This window comes from Podarcis gaigeae, assembly GCF_964106915.1.
Source record: "Podarcis gaigeae genome assembly, chromosome: 13".
In the NCBI taxonomy this organism is placed as follows: Eukaryota; Metazoa; Chordata; class Lepidosauria; order Squamata; family Lacertidae; genus Podarcis; species Podarcis gaigeae.
The window spans coordinates 25,706,744-25,722,673 of NC_139689.1; the positions used below are offsets into that span (position 1 = coordinate 25,706,744).

Below are 15,930 nucleotides of genomic sequence, written 5' to 3' on the forward strand. Positions count from 1 at the left end.
CACCTGCGTCCCCTTACAGCTGGATCACAGCTGGATACAATGTGATAAAAATGTTTGTTGGAAAATTATAGCTAACGAACAAATTTAAATTGTAAAATTGATGTCTCTCAGAAATGCAACTGCATAATTGTCATTAACCAAGTAAAACATTTTATATTGAGGTTACATTTTCTTCATCTGAGACTCACACAATAGAGTTTTCAGGTCATTCTCAGCCTCATCATTATCAAAATTATTAATAACAGCTATATGCCCCTTTTCACAGGAACTCAGAAAGTAAAAAAAAAAGAAGTGGATTATAGTGTTACTGTTTTCAAACCAACTCTCTGAGGTGGCTGAGGCTGTAAGACAGTAGCTGTTCAAAGACTGTCCTGTGAGATTCATCACTAAGTAAATTTTAAAATGAATATCGCCTCACTGAAAGCCAGAAGCTCCATCACGCCACATTTGTTAGAGATTTCGAACAGTAACAAAGAGTAGATGTTTCCCAGGAAAATGATCTACACATCTAGAATATTCAGCTGAACCATTTCCCCACTCTTGTAGATGTGTGTACACCTTCCCACCAATCTCCCCACCTTTATCAACTTCCATTATTTAATACTACACAGTGCATAGGCCCATTTTCCTGTTTCAGAAATCTGAGCTTAATTAAGGGGGAAGTCTTTCTCCTGGCAAGATGTTTCAGCGCCTCCTTGACTTTCTTGTTTCTCAGACTATAAATGAAAGGGTTCAGCAATGGAGTTACCACTGTGTTCAGTATGCTGACTACCTTGTTGAGGTCCAAAGAGTGATTTTTTTGTGGCTCAACATACATGAAAATGCAACTCCCATAGTAGAGTGTCACCACAATTAGATGCGAAGTACACGTAGAGAATGCTTTCTGTCGTCCTTTGGCTGCAGGGATCCTAAGCACTGTTCCAATGATGAAGATATAGGACAAACCTGTCACCAGTAATGAGCCCAGAAGAAGCAAAGCTGCACTTACAAAATTAATCATTTCAATTTTCCTTACATCAAAGCAGGCCAGCTTGAGTAAGGGGTCAACATCACAAAAGAAATGTTTAATGACATTGGGTCCACAAAATGGCAGCTGGCCTACCAGGATTGTAGGTGGTAGGACTGCAAAGAAGCCCCACATCCAGGAGGCAGCAATAAGCTGCAGGCAAAGGCGCATGGTCATGATGGCTGCATATCTCAGTGGGTTGCAAATGGCAAGATAGCGGTCAAACGACATGACAGCCAAAAGGAAGAACTCACTGGAACCTGCTGAGAAGAAAATGTAGGCTTGCAAGATACAACTATGGAAGGAGATGGATTTTCTCTGACTCATGAAGTTGACTAGCATTTTGGGGATAATTGTGGTGGTGTAGAGAGCCTCCAAAATAGACAAGTTGGCAATAAACATGTACATTGGGCTATGAAGGCTGTTCTCACAGCACACCAAGGTAATAATGATAAAGTTGCCTACCATAGCAACAGTGTAGGTGATGAAGAATAAAGTGAAGAGCACTGGTTCATCCACCTTAGTATCAGAGAAGCCTAAGAGGATGAATTCAGTTACAATCCTTGTCTGGTTCCTCATTGTGATGTGCTGCTGAAACAGTCACTTGAGGAAATGGGGAGATGGGTAGCAGCTGGGCAGACAAATTCTTTTTCCACTCTGAAATTTTAGATAAGACAAGACAGGCATGAAAACTGAGTTTGAGAAGCATGGAAGAGTCCATATGGCATTCCCAGTCAGACCATGCATGGAGAAATCAATTATGCTTGCTTAAACTAAGGGAAAGAAGGGAAGAGAGAAGTATTGAAAGAACCAAAACTGGAATTCTATGTTTCATGAATGCAAAACATTTGCCCTCTATCAAATTACACAATAGAAATGTGCAATAAGGCCAGTATTTCATTTTTAAACATAAATAAATAAAATAAAACACTTTAGAGAGTGTTAAACATGTTTATCACCCATTAAATTCAAATGCAAGACATGTGAGTAATTTCCTAAATGTTCCAGTTTAAAATCAATGGTACTGAAAAGCACTAATTGATAACCTGACTCTTATTATTTAATTCATCCAACATGCCCCCAGCTTCTGTTTTAAACTCTTACCGTTGGAATATTTTGATAAAATAAATACACATTTTATTATCTCAGTATGTTTCACTTCTTCTACCAGTAGTGACACTGCTGGAATGAATTTTAGAACAGAACAAAGAGAATGAGGAAGCAGAGGGAAAAAGTGGATGGAACATAAACAGTGATGGCAAGAGAAGCAGAAGAGAAAATAGAACCATTCCCACCTCTCTCGGGTCTTCAGCAATAAGCCTTTATCTCTTTTCTCTACAGATGTAACTTGCACCCATAGGGTGCCAATGAAACCCCAATCTTCATTATCGGTTTCCCCTTCTTATTTTCATTTATATGTTTGTCAAAATAAAAGGTAATTCATGAAGCATAGTCTAATTAAGCTACATTTTTTTCTGCCTTGCCTCTTTCAGAGAGCTGCAGGGATAACAAACATATATTTCCAAATTGCCAAAATTAAGCAATGGGTCCATCCTCAGCAATATTAATGTTTTTTTCAAGCTTCTTTCAGGCTTTCATTATCTTGGATTCTTACCACCCCCACAGGAGAGAACTGGCTGAACATAGGTGTGTGAGAGAGCAGTTAACACTGTTTTAAAAGTTTCAGTGTAAATATTAGGTGAATGAAGAAGGCAGCAGCCTAGAACATTGTAGTCCTTTATCCTTTTCTTCATGATAGAGACCAAATGAACACAGTGTTGTTTACGACAGGATATGTGGAAACAGTTATTCATCAAAGGGTAAGTATGTATCCCCAAGGAACAAATTATATCAGGCCTACCAATATATCCCTGAACCAGTTCCAAAGCACTTATTTGCAGACATTTAAAATACAGACTGTATAATGAAATATTTTGTTTCTCTGATCACTGAATCTTCCACTGTTACAATAGGTGTATTCCCACACAGAATTCAATGAGTTTAGAATTTGTGTATATAACAGGTGAGCTGTACACCTGTACAATTATTCACATGTAATGTTTAATGAGTGTTGAGTCAATATACATATTTACAAAAACTCTGTAAGGAGACAACTTGTGCCTTGGTTCAATGTAATATATGAACAAGCCTATTGTCATCTGGCATGTTTCATTGGATTTGTGTTGGGTGTTGAACCTTTGTGGAGTTATCTACAAAATGTCTTCTAGACTCACATTTGTGTGAATCTGAATGTCTCTCGTCAGGTGAAACATTTGAGGAATTTTGAGGAAAGCAAAAAAAAGTATTTCATTACAGCTAATGAGATTTCTTGCAGTAGATGACATAAACTACACTTTGTGGTTGAATATGGCTGTTTAAGGACACTTTCCCAGACTTATTGAAAGCAGTTAGCAAAGAGATAAAACAATAGGATCATGAAAAAAACTAGAACCAATCTTTGTAGCAGAAAATGATATTGGGCAATGGTACCTGCTCACCTCTAAATCTTGGTTTATTACCCTTCTTAAGGCTCCCAAACTATTTGAATTACTTAACTTCCTCAGCTCATAGATATGCCTTTGTAAAGGCAAGATTCAACACCTTCCCATCGAACGTGCTGAGAAATAGATTCTCCAATGGACAGATATCGCTCTTATGTGATTGTAATTGTGGGGCACCGGAATCGTTGCATCACATAATTTTTGACTGTGCTTTTCACTTACCGGCCAGGAGCAAGTTTCTTGCTCAATATCTTAAGGGAATTGCCGATGATACGATTGAAGCCAAACTGAGATATCTACTAATTGATGATGACCCCCTAAAATCACTCATGGTTGCCAGATTCCTGATCAGTGTCCTATCCCTAAAGAAGAGAAACGGTCTCCTGTGTGATTCGGATAACCCCTTTAAAGCATGATCTATGTTTTAGGCGATATCACCATTGATATCCTTGATTAACTTATGAGCAGAGGGCGATGTATAGGTTACAAATTTATTGTAATGTATGATGGTGGTTTTTGTTTTTGTTTTGCTTCGGTTACTGTTTGTCTTTTGTAAGTTTTGGCGATTTTAAATTTGGAGGTTTAAGTATAATATGTTGGTATGGGAAACTGTCGTGCAATGGGCCAATGGCCGTAATAAAGATCAATCCAATCCAATCCAATCTTTGAAACATGCAAAGGTTAAAATACTAAAATTGTTTAAAATTGCCTCAGTTTCCTAAGCATTTGGGTAGACTTGTCTGAACTAAAATGTTTTTAGCTGGCACAAAAAATAGTACAGTGAATGCAGCTGCTTGATCTCAATAGGCAGGGAGTTCCATAAATGATCAAGTTTTTTCTGGCACTTGTAGTAGTGCTGATTTTGCCAATCAAAGTGGTTCAGTGGGCACATGTGGGGTAAGGCAATCTCACGAGCAAACTGGTCCCACATTATTAATGGCTTTATATACTGATAGTAACAGCTTGAACTTGGACCAATAGCAAATTGTCAGCCAGTGCAGATCTCTGAGCACATGGTCCCCACTTCTGTCAGAAATCATGCTGCAGCATTCTGCGCTAACTGCAGCTTCCAGATCTAATGTTATGCATAGAATATTAAAATTAATGACCTGTTAAAATCAATGGACATGACTAACGTATGTCCATTAATTCCAATAGGTCTACTCTCAGTAGAATTTAATACGTTACACCCCTTTCTGGGGATAGTGTACGTAGAAGTGACAATATTCTAGTGTTTCTAAATGCCTCTGAAAAAGCATTTAAGAACTTTAACAAGTTTTAAAACTCTTACATTATTTTTTCCAGGCCAATAAATGCAAGGCGAGGAACTGTGATGGGAAAAGTTACTAACAGACATCTTGGCAAGCAACTGTGCACAGAGCACACAATTCTAAATTTTAGAGTGCATTCTACCACACCACTTATTTGAGAAGTTAACTGTTTTGACCAATAGATGCAGTATATCTCAGGGCTATTGTATTATACGTTCCTCATACCTTGACTTTGTACCAGGGATGGACAGATCAGTCTAATCCATATCAGTTATCCATACCCATGTGCAGAATGTTCTTACCGGGCAACCTTGCCTAGTGCTAACACTGATATCTGATCAGCACCAAGCAGTAATTTTTGTTCTCTCAGGCATTTGGGTGCTGACATGGACATAGTGCTGTTTCTTGCAGCCATTTTAGGGGACATTCTATTGGTTTATGTAGTAATTATCCTGTTTATGGGATGAACTGTGTACTTATTGAATAATCAGTATTAATGTGATAATGTGCAGTTATAAGACTCTACTTCCAATATCAAGGGTTATCAACAATTCCTATCAAAAATGTACACTGTACTTCACATGTGGCCAAACTAGAAACAACATTAGACACACACTTAGCAATTGCATGAGTGTTGTTTTTTGTTTTTTTGTTTGTGCTCTCTGATCTGGCTCAGACTGTTATGTTGAATGTGGAAGTTTTACCCTTTGCTTCTTTGCTGTACACCTGGGCAGTGTTCACACAGCAGTTTATTTCATTTTCTGGATGTTTCCCTCCTAATTTGTGCATTAGATTCAAGCTTTCACATGACATAAGAGCCACTTCTTAGAAATCTAAGAGAACAACTTCAGTGCTTTTTTCCATGTTATTTGGTTCAAAGAAGTAGTAGTAGTAGTAGTAGTAGAAGAAGAAGAAGAAGAAGAAGAAGAAGAAGAAGAAGAAGAAGAAGAAGAAGAAGAAGAAACCATGTTTCCAAGTTTGGAATCCATTTGCAAGCCTGAAAGCTTGTACAGGGCTATGTACCAGCTGAAGTCCCGCAGAGTGTTTCACAAGTAAATTTCCTTAGAAAAGCTGGTTATGGAGCCTCACTCCCCAAACTGCCCCCTCCCCTCAATAGGTGGATCAAGGAGGGGAAGGACACTTGAGGAGCACTCACATACCCAGCAAAGGATTGCTCACTGCATAACAGCTGTAATCCTGCAGGATACAGATGACACTCTGAAATTGGATTTCCTCACTCACCCACCCACCCCAGGATCAACAGCTGTGTAGGGGAAAGGGCAATCTTTCAGATTCTGAGTGAGGCTTTGCCAATAGCTTTCCTAAAAGAAAGCTTCTTGTGAAGCATGACACATCCACACCAGACTGAATGCTCAATTGTTGGGTCAATCCTGGGGTGGAACTTGAGGTTGGAAACCACAAAACTAGAAGGGATGTAATGGAGTACCCTGGAAGGGGATATGTCTGACTGGCTGGCTGGCACCTTAAACAGAAACATTCCACACCAAAATATTTTGCTGCAGATTCCATTTAAGAGAGACAAATGGCTTTCTCTCTACCACAGAGTACTAGTTGACTACGCAAAAGGAAATTGTTGCTTAATTCTTCAATGTTTGCGATTAAAAATCATCATAAATAACTTCAAGTATTTCACAATTGGCTTCAGCATGACCAAAAAATCCCCCAGAAAATATTTGTGGAATATATTGCTGCTGGAGATCCATAAATTCAAATATAAAGTACCAGTTAAAACATTAAACAAAACTCAGAAATGCAACTATATAATTGTAATTAGACAAGTAAAACAGTTTCTTTGAGGATTTATTTTCCACATCTGACACTCACAGAATAATTTTCAGTTTATTTTCAGGTTTGTCATAATATATATTATTAATAACAACGATATTGGTTTTCTGCTGCTTTCCAAAGGAGCTCAAGAAACCACAAAATTGTGAGAATGTGTGACCCTGGGTGAGAATGTTCACTCTGGTCTTCTCAGTAAAAACTACAAACTCAACCCCACCCACTACTAAGAGTTTTAAAGCTGTAATAAAGATTTATTTTATACCAATAGTCCCCATTTACTTTCATTGTTATTTAACACTACATAGTGTAGGGAAACCTTTTCCTGTTTCCAGGACTTGGCAATTAATTAAAGGGAAAATCTTTCTTCTGGTTAAATGTTGCAGGGCCTCCTTCACTTTCTTGTTTCTCAGACTATAAATGAAAGGATTCAGTAATGGAGTTATCACTGTGTTCAGTATGCTGGCTACCTTGTTGAGGTCCAATGAGTGGTTTTTTTGTGGCTGAACATAAATGAAAATAGAACTCCCATAGAACAGTGTCACCACAATTAGGTGAGAGGCACACGTAGAGAATGCTTTCTGTCGTCCTTTTGCTGAGGGGATTCTAAGCACTGTTCCAATAATGGATATATAGGACACACTCGTCAACAGTAATGAGCCTAGGAGGAGCAAAGCTGAATTAACAAAATTAATCATTTCAATTATCCTTACATCAGAGCAGGCCAGCTTGAGAATTGGGTCAACATCACAAAAGAAATGGTTGATAGAATTGGGTCCACAAAATGGCAGCTGGCTTACCAGGATTGTAGGTGGTAGGACTGCAAAGAAGCCCCACATCCAGGAGGCAGCAATAAGCAGGAGGCAAAGTCTCAAAGTCATGATGGCTGTATATCTCAGTGGGTTGCAAATGGCAAGATAGCGGTCGAATGACATGACAGCCAAAAGGAAGAACTCACTGGAACCTGCTGAGAAATAGATGTAGACCTGCAAAATGCAACTATGGAAGGCGATAGATTTTCTCCAACTCATAAAGTTGACTAGCATTTTGGGGATAACCGCGGTTGTGTACAGAGTCTCTAAAAATGACAGGTTAGCAATAAACATGTACATTGGGCTGTGAAGAGTCCTCTCACACCACACCAAGGCAATAATGATAAAGTTGCCTACCAAAGCAAAAACATAGCTGATGAAGAATAAAGTGAAGAGTACCAGTTCAACCCTTTTAGTTCCAGTGAATCCTAATAGGATGAATTCAGTCACATTCCTTGTCTGGTTCCTCATTGTCATGTGCAGCTAAAAGAGTCACTTGGGATAGTGGAGGTACAGGTATTGGTCATACCAATTCTTCTTCTGCTGTGATAATTCTGGATTATGTAAGAAAGGTATAGAAACCATGAGCCAGAGAAGGACAAAACTTCCCACATGCCTGTTTCTGTGAGATAATGCATGGAGCTATGCATGAGAAACATCAGCTGTTTTTGTTTAAATCAAGGGAAGAAATGGACGATGAGAAACTGAAAAAAATACAAGATATTAGGACTGATATACTATTTTTCATAGATTGAAAACTAAGCCCTTTCTTGTACTAAACTAAATAAATGGGGTAATAAAGAAAAGTTTCATTAAAAAAACTTTTTAAAAGCTTTATAGACAATAAAAATGTTTATCTCCTACAAATTTCAAAAGGGGGAAGCATAAGCAACCTCCTAAATAAGTATGAAACAAGTGGTACACACAAGGTCTTACCTTCAACTTAATTCTTACTTTTAGCTTAATGCTTAATTTAACTGTTTGAAATTGTTCCTGTTGAAATATTTTAATAAATAATGAACCATATCTGATGCTGCTGCTTTGGTAGCATTGCAGACTTCCACTAATGCCACAGAACATTCCCCTCCTCTCCTCCATAGTCTCTCCTGCATCCTCAATATCTGCTCCAGAGAGGAGAAAGACCCATTGGAGCAGATTTAAAGAAACACAGAGAAGACAGGAATGAAAGTTCAGTTGTTCAAACTGAACTCCCTACATGAAGCATTACTCAAAACCCTATATTTATGTATATTATTATGGGACAGGCTCCCCTCCCCAGCTTGAGTTTTGTTCTTTGTTTTTTGTTTGCTTCTTTTGGCAGTACAGTGGTACCTTGGGTTAAAGACTCTTCAGGTTTCAGACTCCACTAACCCAGAAATAGTACCTCGGGTTAAGAAGTTTACTTCAGGATGAGAATAGAAATCACACGGCAGCAGCGGGATGCTAAAGTGGTGCGTCATGTTAAGAACAGTTTCAGTTTAAGAACAGACCTCCAGAATGAATTAAGTTCATAACCCGGGGTACCACTGTAGTAGTATTGCTGCAATACCTTTTAAGTAAAACACAAAAATAAAATGTGCACCAGAAAGTGGGTGGCACATTAGTAGAAAGAGCAAGAGAACTAGGAAAGAAAAGAGAACCGTTCTGCAACCCTCTCTCTTTGCAAATATAATTTTCACCCATAGTGAGTCAAGGAACCCTAAATTTCCCATCCTTATCCTTTGCTCCCTCTTATCTTCCTTGATTTGTTTGTTAAAGTAAGAATTAAATCACGTTACTATGCATGATCTCATTGAGATACATTATTTTTATCTGTCTTGCCCCATTCAGAAAGCTATAGAGATTCATACTGGAGACATACCCCTCACAGTCGTATTTGCAGTTTGACAGCAATAAGTAATTTGTTCATTCAGGGTCATATTGCTTCTTTTCAAGTTTCTTTTATAACTTCATACTGTTAGTTTTGTGGGCCATGGAATCATTTTAATATTTGAGGCAATTGGAGGAGGATAATACAGTGGTACCTCGGGTTACATATGCTTCAGGTTACATATGCTTCAGGTTACAGACTCTGCTAACCCAGAAATATTATCTCGGGTTAAGAACATTGCTTCAGGATGAGAACAGAAATCGTGCAGCAGCGGCGCAGCAGCAGGAGGAGGCCCCATTAGCTAAAGTGGTGCTTCAGGTTAAGAAAAGTTTCAGGTTAAGAACGGACCTCCGGAACGAATTAAGTTCTTAACCCGAGGTACCACTGTACTTAATACCCTTTAAAAAAGTTGCAGTTTAAATATTATAAGAATTAAGCTGCCACCAACCTGTGTCATGTCCCACTCTTCTTTTCTTAATGATAGAGACTGAACTAGTACAACTCTGTTTCCTACAGAATATATGGGGGGAAAATGTTCATCATTCAGCAGGTATGTATCCCAAAGGATCAAACTATGGCAACACTTTCCTGAGTCAATTCCAAAGCACATATATGCAGAACTTTAAGAGTTCTCTGACCTCAGATTCTAAGTCCTAACATAAAGTATAATGTTGCTCCCATCGCGTAAAATCAGGCTGATCTCACATTACATTTAATGTGTGTGGAACATAAGAATTTGAGTTGTGCACTTGTTCTGTTATTCTCATGTAATGCTTATTGAGTGTAGAGCCTGTCCTCATGTGTAGACAATTGTTGAGCCATATAAATCAACAAGGGCACACTCTTAAACACAATGCGGTATAGAGACAACCTGTCCACAAGCCTATTGTCATGTGGGGTAGTATTGGGTGCTGCCCTTTTGCTGGATAACCTCCAATATGACACCTTTTGTGAAATTTGGATGTCTCTCCTCAGGTGAAACACATGAGAAACTTTGTGAAAAGCTCCAGGTATTTCATTACAACCAACAGATGTGCCAACTCTAGGGGGCCACTGTGTCTCCAGCTCCCTCAATCTTTAATGCAAAGGGCACCTCAATGTTGAGGGGATCAGACACAGTGCACATGCATGACATCACAGGTGTTGCACATTGTGTCACAGTTTCCAGAGCACTCAACCTCCTCCAGATGTTGCAATGTCCTGCATGCCGCTGGTGTGACACTACACGTGTGTGATGCACAATGTGTGTGATGTCACATACATGCAATACAAAATAAAAAAATTCCTTCCAGTAGCACCTTAAAGACCAACTAAGTTAGTTCTAGATATGAGCTTTCGTGTGCATGCACACTTCTTCAGATACACTGAAACAGAAATCACCAGACCCTTCTATATAGTGAGAAGGTGGGGAGGGGTATTACTCAGAAGGGTGGTGGGAATGGGTGATTGGCAGATAGCTGTGATGAGCCTGTTGATGACTCTTAACGACTCTTAACGACTGCAATAGGTCTTACAGGAAAAAGCAAGGGGTGAGAAGGTGAAAAATGGCTTTGTCATGTATAATGAGATAAGAATCCAATGTCTTTGTTCAGACCAGGTCTCTCCATGGTTTTAAGTTTGGTAATAAGTTGCAATTCAGCAGCTTCTCTTTCCAGTCTATTTCTGAAATTCCTTTGTAATAGAACAGCTACTTTGAGATCTTGTATAGAATGTCCTGGGAGATTGAATTGTTTTGACTATGGCAGACCAACACGGCTACCTATCTGTAACATACATGCAATGTGTGCTAAGCCCCCTCAATCTTGCGGGCAACCTGGAACCTCTGACAACTAATCTGATTCACTGAAGAGAGATTACACATTCCACAATGTAGTGGTGGAATAGTGTAGTTTATTCTTCCGAGCCCCTACAGGTGCAATGACACTCCATTGGGGTCAGGGAAGCACCCAACACCCCTCTATGGGATTGCCCAGTGTTGACCACTGGGAGGGTGCAAACCAAGCTACCAGGGTGTCACTGGGCAGCTAGGAGAAGAGATTCCAGACTGGCAGAGGCTCTAACCTGAGTTTAGTACATGGCTCAGGCCCCTTATGGGGGCCCTTATTATATGCTGATCCAGCCCACTCCATTTCCTCCAAATTATACAGAACTTCAGAAACTCCTAACAATATTAAGCCTTTTTTTAACTTAGGGAAAGGCAAAAAAAAAAAAAAAAATGAAGGAAAGGCAAAAAAACAGCAACAATTGAGTTAATGTCTTCGGACGGCGTCGGCTCCTGGCCTCTTGAGCAATATGAGCGCGCAACCCTAGAGTCGGTCACGACTGTCCCGTACGGGCAGGGGTACCTTTACCTTTACCTTTACCTTTACCTAAGAATTTGAAGCTCAATGCAAAGAAAGCGACATTGTTTGGAGGGGGTTCCTCAGTTTGTTTTGGTATGGGGTCACCCTCCCCCTGAAGTTGCATTTGTGCTCCTTACAGGTACACTTGGATCAATTACTGTCCTTAGATGCACAAATGGCATGTGTTTTGTGGAGTGCTTTCTGGATGGACATAGATTGACTTCAATGTTCTATGCTCTGATAAACCCTAGGCTAGATTACCACAGCTGCATTATACACGAAATTGCCTTTAAACTTAAGAGTATATGAAGCATGTACTGGATAAGGCCAAATTCCTATCTAATCTAGCATTCTGTTCTCCCAGTGGCCAAGCAGATGCTGATGGGAAGCTCACAAGCAGAAACTGAGCACAGAGCACTCCCTGGTCTATGATTCCCAGGCATATAGTCTCTGATAGTGAAGACCATTGATAGTGTAGACGCTGCAGCTAGTGCGTAATAAAGCTGGTAGATTTCTGATGGCCTCTAGGGAGCTGAAACATTTACTTTCTTCTTCTTTTTTCTTCAAATCACTTTTGAAAGAGCTGGCAGATTTCTAAACAGAGAAGCTGCATCAAACTCCTCAAAAGTCACGACACACCCTTGTTGCAAGCTACCTAACACTGTATGTGACCAACTAGCACAAACACAATGCATACCCTGATACACTTTCAGCAAGAAAAGAATGAAATGAGAATCAAATTTGGAGAAGCAATCATGTAATTGGTCCACTGATGCAGCTTTCCTTACATAATGATACCTCTGAAATCTTTCTAGGAAGAGCTAAAGCAGTTGCAGTTGAAGACCCAAGAGATGTTATGGTCTCTTGCTAAAATAAATTTAGGCAACAGCTTCAGAGACCACTTGGGGAAGCCAGAGTTGACTGCGTTTTCTCACAGAAGTAGGCTAATTTTCTCTCCTGCTTATTACAATACCAGTGATCACATCAAAGCTGTAAGTACATTAGATTTTTGAAGGTCTTGGTGAAGTAGAATCTCAGATCTTGGACACATCAGGTATTTATGGTGCACTTATTTCATTTTTTGAATTTTTTTTTAACATGTATCAATTCAAGAGTTTCAGGGTTGCTTCTCACACAATGTTATGACAACTAAAGTGAAGCATTTTATTTTAATGGCAGATTTCAGGTTTTCCCATTGACGTTATGGGACTTTAATTTGCTTCCTTCAGACTGGATTCTCTCTCTCCCTATCTCTATCTCTCATCTAGCTAGCTAGGTATCATCTGAATTCTGTCTACTTAAACACATTTAGTGTGAATGCCACTGAAAGTCCAGTGAGATTGGGCAATGGCTTTTAGATTCAATAATTTATTAAAAATGATTGGACAAACAATGAGGGCAGGTCAACATACCAATTGAAACATCTATGTACAGATGCATTGTACTGCTAAATAATGCATTGAGGGACATAACATATAGGATGATCAGCAAATTTTCATATGTGTTGAATATATTTTTGTTTTGTTTTGGGGAAAACTAGGCTTGTCTGCTGCATAATTGCCTTCCAAAGAAGGTACATATCCTTCTCTAAAAGGCATTGGACCACTTCTAATTGCTTCTTTGTTGAATCCTTTGTTGTTGTTCTAAATAGTTACACCTTAATGGACACAATCCCACTGATTCCAGTGTCAACACAGAAAAGCAAAGTGGGAGAGCTGCTTTGCAGCCCCTTAAATGGAATCCATCTGTCTCTTCTACAACAGGCACAGATAACTCAAAAAATACGGTGGTGGTGGTGGTGGTTAATTTACTCCCCACCCATCTGGCTTGGTTTTGCCAGTCACTCTGGGTGGCTCCCAGCAGAACAGTAAAAACAATATTATAATAAGAATTTTTGTTATATCTCAGCCTATTCCTAATAATGAAGAGCAGGGAGGTGGGAAAGTGAAGAGAGATACATAGATGTGAAGATTAGAAGAATAGCATGGAAAGCAGAGTGTGATTAAAATGGAAGCAAAGGTATAGAAGTTATCATTTGATAGATGTAATCTGTATATGGTTGGAAACTATTGAGCCCAACTTACCCCCTCAGTGTTTTTATTATTAACATGGATGTTGCTGGACAGCAGGTAATATTAGCCTTCCTATGGATGATAATTTTTTTCTTTTTACTTTTTAGTGTGATGGCAGTAAATTCTTTCTGCAGAATTTCTGGCATTCAGAGTAGACAATATTAAACTGGATGGATAAACATAAGATCATAGGAGGGCATAAGAAGGCACTGCTGAATCAGGCGCATGGCCAATCAAGCCCAGTATTCTGCTTTCCAGTAACAGCAGCCAAGCAGATGCCTATAGGAAGTCCAAAAGCAGGAGACAGATAAGATTTTTAAGGCCAAATTTAAGTTCCTGAAATTTTTCACGAGGTAAAGTGACCAAAAATAGAATCACCCATATGCTTTGAACATTGTGAAGAAATAAACCGATAACCAAATGAAAATGTGGATAAAATGAAATTAAAAAAATATATTATTTCCTCCCTCCAGATATTTGTCACAAGTCTACAGAATGGCAGTGGATAACTTCACAAGCAGAGTTATAGAATTTGTATTTGTAGGAATGTCACAAAATTCAGAATTTGAACAGTTTTTATTTTTTCTGTTCCTGACAGTTTATATAGCTACTTGGTTAGGGAATGTCACCATTATAATCACTGTAATAACAGACCACCATCTCCACATGCCCTTATATTTTTTACTGGCCAACCTGGCTTTTCTGGATGTTAGTGAATCTACAGTAACTGCACCTAAATTGCTGCAAGTGCTCTTTTCCCAGAACAAAACCATCTCCTTCAATGGATGTTTGACACAGATTTTCTTTTTTCACTTCATTGGGGGTACAGTCGTTTTCTCTCTTGCAATAATGGCAGTTGATCGATATCTAGCCATTCACAAGCCACTGCAATACATGATCATCATGAACAAGAAAACCTGCTTTGGAATCATTTTGTGTGCATGGCTAGGTGGCTCCATCCACTCCATGGTCCAGGTAGCACTGATCCTGCAGTTACCATTCTGTGGTCCCAACATACTGGATAATTTCTACTGCGATGTTCCACAGGTGGTCAGATTGGCCTGCACAGACATCTATACTGTTGAACTACTTATGGTCTCCAACAATGGACTTGTTGTGACAGGAACCTTCATTGCTTTGCTTATTTCATACAGCATCATCTTGTTCAAGATAAGAAATCATGTCTCAGAAGGGAAGCACAAAGCTCTTTCAACATGTGCAGCCCAGATCACAGTAGTGAGTTTACACTTCATCCCATGTATCTATATTTATGACCAGCCCTTCAAGACATTTACAGCAGATAAGGTGGTCTCCATTCTCTACACAGTTATCAGCCCAGTGCTGAATCCAATCATTTACACATTAAGAAATACAGAGATGAAAAATGCTATAAGGAGGCTAGTGAGGAAAGTGTTGAGGTTTTATCAGAAAGATTCAAAACTGTAAATGTTCTTTATATGTATATTGGTTCTTATTTAAACATCCTTGTATATTGCTTTAAACTTATTTATTGATGAAATTATCCAAAATTTAAATATATTATATTATATTACATTATATTATTATTAGTTTCTGCCTAAATGCCCAGGAAAAGAGAACTGCATTTACCTGGCACTGAAATGATGAGAAGTGGGGTTTTCTGGGGAAAGCATTTTTTTTATAAAAAAAAATGAGATACGACTACAAAAAGGGCCTGTTCTCTTGTCACCACCTTCTGGACCTTCCTCAACAGTGGCACAAAGAGAAGGGTTTCTCATGATGATGTCACAGGCCGAGTAGTTTTACATAGGGAAAGTCAGTCCTTGGGGTCCTGGGCCACATAAGGCTTTTAATATCTAAGCACACCAAATTTGGCATGGAAACAAATGGGCTGCCAGTGTATATTCATTCCCCCCCCCCCAAATAATATTTATTACTTTTAAAGTTTACAAAAAAGGAAAAGGAAAAGACAAAAGAGAAAAGCAAAAGAAAACAAAAAGAAAACAATACAATACATAATATAAACAATACACAACACAACCTTAACACATTAAACTAAGCACATTAAACTAAACAAAACCTTATCCCTAACCCTAACCCCAAACTGAACAAAACAAAAACAATTTAAAAACATACATCATACCTTTTCCAAACTCTATTTTCATTCCCTTGTTTCCTCGACCTCCTCTCACCTCCCTTTTTGTATTCCACTTCTATTAATTATTTCAGCAAATCCTTTCCATCTTTCTCTGTTTTCTGTCATACTATAGATAT

The 15,930-nt window shown here is 38.9% G+C and overlaps 2 protein-coding genes across 2 annotated transcripts; one reads left to right on the top strand and one right to left on the bottom strand.

The window, feature by feature from the left end:
- Positions 1-583: 583 nt before the first annotated feature.
- LOC310830510 (olfactory receptor 6E1-like) lies at positions 584-1,585 on the bottom strand (the record flags this gene model as incomplete). The annotated part of the gene is made up of 1 exon (XM_083710290.1): positions 584-1,585. The coding sequence occupies one exon, from the start codon at positions 1,583-1,585 to the stop codon at positions 584-586; it is 1,002 nt and encodes a 333-aa protein (XP_083566416.1).
- Positions 1,586-14,172: 12,587 nt separating this feature from the next.
- On the top strand, positions 14,173-15,123 carry LOC310830511 (olfactory receptor 4D9-like; the record flags this gene model as incomplete). Its single annotated transcript, XM_083710291.1, has 1 exon — positions 14,173-15,123. The coding sequence occupies one exon, from the start codon at positions 14,173-14,175 to the stop codon at positions 15,121-15,123; it is 951 nt and encodes a 316-aa protein (XP_083566417.1).
- Positions 15,124-15,930: the final 807 nt, after the last annotated feature.